This window comes from Arachis ipaensis, chromosome B01 (assembly GCF_000816755.2).
Source record: "Arachis ipaensis cultivar K30076 chromosome B01, Araip1.1, whole genome shotgun sequence".
NCBI lineage: Eukaryota > Viridiplantae > Streptophyta > Magnoliopsida > Fabales > Fabaceae > Arachis > Arachis ipaensis.
In genome coordinates, this window is record NC_029785.2 from 109,187,804 (window position 1) to 109,189,959 (window position 2,156).

Sequence of the window (2,156 nt, forward strand, 5' to 3'; positions counted from 1 at the left end):
TATCTGGAGTTGCCGGTATCTGTTGATGTCTTCCTTTTTTTCTTAAACCTCACGAATCCTTCAAAGGAGGGAAAAGCGAGAAAAGGGTTCATGTCCTTCCGATCTGCCCAGGGTCGGAGGATCTTCGGGTTGTTCGAGGACTCTTATCATGGGTTTAAAGATAAATATTTTAAGGTGCGTCTGGTCAAAGGTCGTCACCCCTTTTGGTTGTCTTTAGAAGGGGAGCGCCTCATTCCGACGTACTGGATTTTTGGGAGGGATCCAACACATTCATTAAGGTGTCTTATAAGGGAATGTCTGTTGTGGACAAGAGGGTCGCCGACGTGTTGTTGGCAGTTTTTGGGAAGAATCATGTGAATCCCCACCTCTTGATGGGTGACCTGGAGGTCGCCAGGAATTATGTTTGTGAGTTGTTTTGCCTTGTGTTTTTGCATTTTTTATTCATTCGCTTGGCTGTGCCGATTTCACGATTAACTTGTTTACTTGTTTGTTGCAGTGGAAATGTCTGCTTCCGTAACAGGGCTTGAGGACTTGTTCAAGACTTTCTTGGAAGACAACGATGAGGAGGAAACGGAGAAGGTTGACGGGAAACCGGAGGGCCTTCTGAGGATAAAGATCAGGCGACGCCGTCTCCCCGTGACACCGAGATGACGGATAAGAATTCTGACGGGGCGCGCGTTTCTCCAATCCGTGAGGAGACGGTCGGCTCCGAGCACTCGACCTCCGCTCAGTAAGAGGATGACGCTTTGAATCTTATCCCCACCCCCAAAAGGCAGAGGGCATCCTCCAGGCCGGAAGGTGCTCTCACCGTGATGGAGAGAAACTTCGTTGCTGGGGCTTTTATAGACTCCCAACTGATCCCTGGAACGGAAGATCACTTCCTTGGTACCGAGCTTGTGGGGCAGGCGAGGTGGATGTACCGAACGCTTCTCTGCGGAGCTATCATAGCTCGGAAGGCTGAGTTCGAGTTGTCGGGGATGCAGTCACTGCGCAGGAAGCTCGAAATTGCTGCCAAGGCCAACAATGAACTCAAAGCCCAATTTGAAACGCTTCAGGAGCAGTTGTTTGAGGCGGGGAAAAAGCTTAAGGCTGCTGAGGAGAAAACTGCATCCACCGAGGAGAAGCTGAAGGCCTCCAATGACACTGTGTCCCGTTTAACCGAGCAGGAGATGACTCTGGAAAGCCAACTTAATGCCGCGCAAGGTCAGGTGGTGGCTTTGGAGAAAGAGCGTGACGTGGCCGTCTCGTCGGCTAAAGCCGCTCAAGCTGAGGTTGAGGAGCTTAAGAAGAAGCATAAGGTGACCAGAGAGCAGGGAAAGAATGCGATCTTCATGACTGAGGAGGCCCTTATCGAGTTGGCGGGGATGCAGTCGCTGCACAGGAAGCTCGAGTCTGCTGTCCAGGCCAATAACGAATTCAAAACTCAAGTTGAAACTCTTCAGGAGCAATTGTCTGAGACGGGGAAGAAACTAAAGGCTGCTAAGGAGAAGGCCGCGTCTGCCGAGGAGAAGTTGAAGGCCTTCGATGAGACCGTGTCCCGTTTAACCGAGCGGGAGATGACTCTGGAGAGCCAACTTAATGTCGCACAAGGTCTGGTAGTGGCTTTGGAAAAAGAGCGTGACGTGGCCGTCTCGTCGGCTAAGGCCACTCAAGCTGAGGTTGAGGAGCTTAAGAAGAAGCATAAGGTGACCAGAGAGCAGGGAAAGAATGCGATCTTCATGACTGAGGAGGCCCTTAAGGCCCAGGTGAAGATCGTGGCTCCCGATTTCGACACGTCGGCAATTGGAGTTTTCAAGACGATCAAGGATGGCAAGATTGTTGACATGCCCAAAAAATGAGCTCTTGTACCTTATGTTTTTGTATGGATTTGCGGTTTTGTTGTAGAACTTTTGAAGCTTTCTTCGTTATACATTAAGAGTCGCTTGGTCAGCTTGTGATTATTGTCTTTTGCCTCTGATAGCGTTTTCGTTTTGTTTTGTTAACGTTTTGTCGGTATGAGCTTTCTGCCCATGTTTATTTACCGGTTGTGTTGGCAATTTGGCGAAGCCAGGTCGTGGCCTCTTGTTATCGTTGTAGCCGTTTGTTATGGCTTCAATTTAGATGGCTCCCGGGGTGATCAGTCCCGGGGTGCCGTATCGAGGTTCCATTTAATGTAT

At 49.9% G+C, this 2,156-nt stretch overlaps 1 protein-coding gene across 1 annotated transcript; it reads left to right on the top strand.

Moving 5' to 3' along the window:
- LOC107610951 (tropomyosin-like) lies at positions 813 to 1,838 on the top strand. The gene has a single exon (XM_016312928.1). It carries the CDS (start codon positions 813 to 815, stop codon positions 1,836 to 1,838), a length of 1,026 nt encoding a protein of 341 aa, XP_016168414.1.

Coding starts and splice junctions, on each gene's coding strand:
- LOC107610951 (XM_016312928.1), top strand. CDS start 813: ATGGAGAGAAACTTCGTTGCTGGGGCTTTTATAGACTCCCAACTGATC.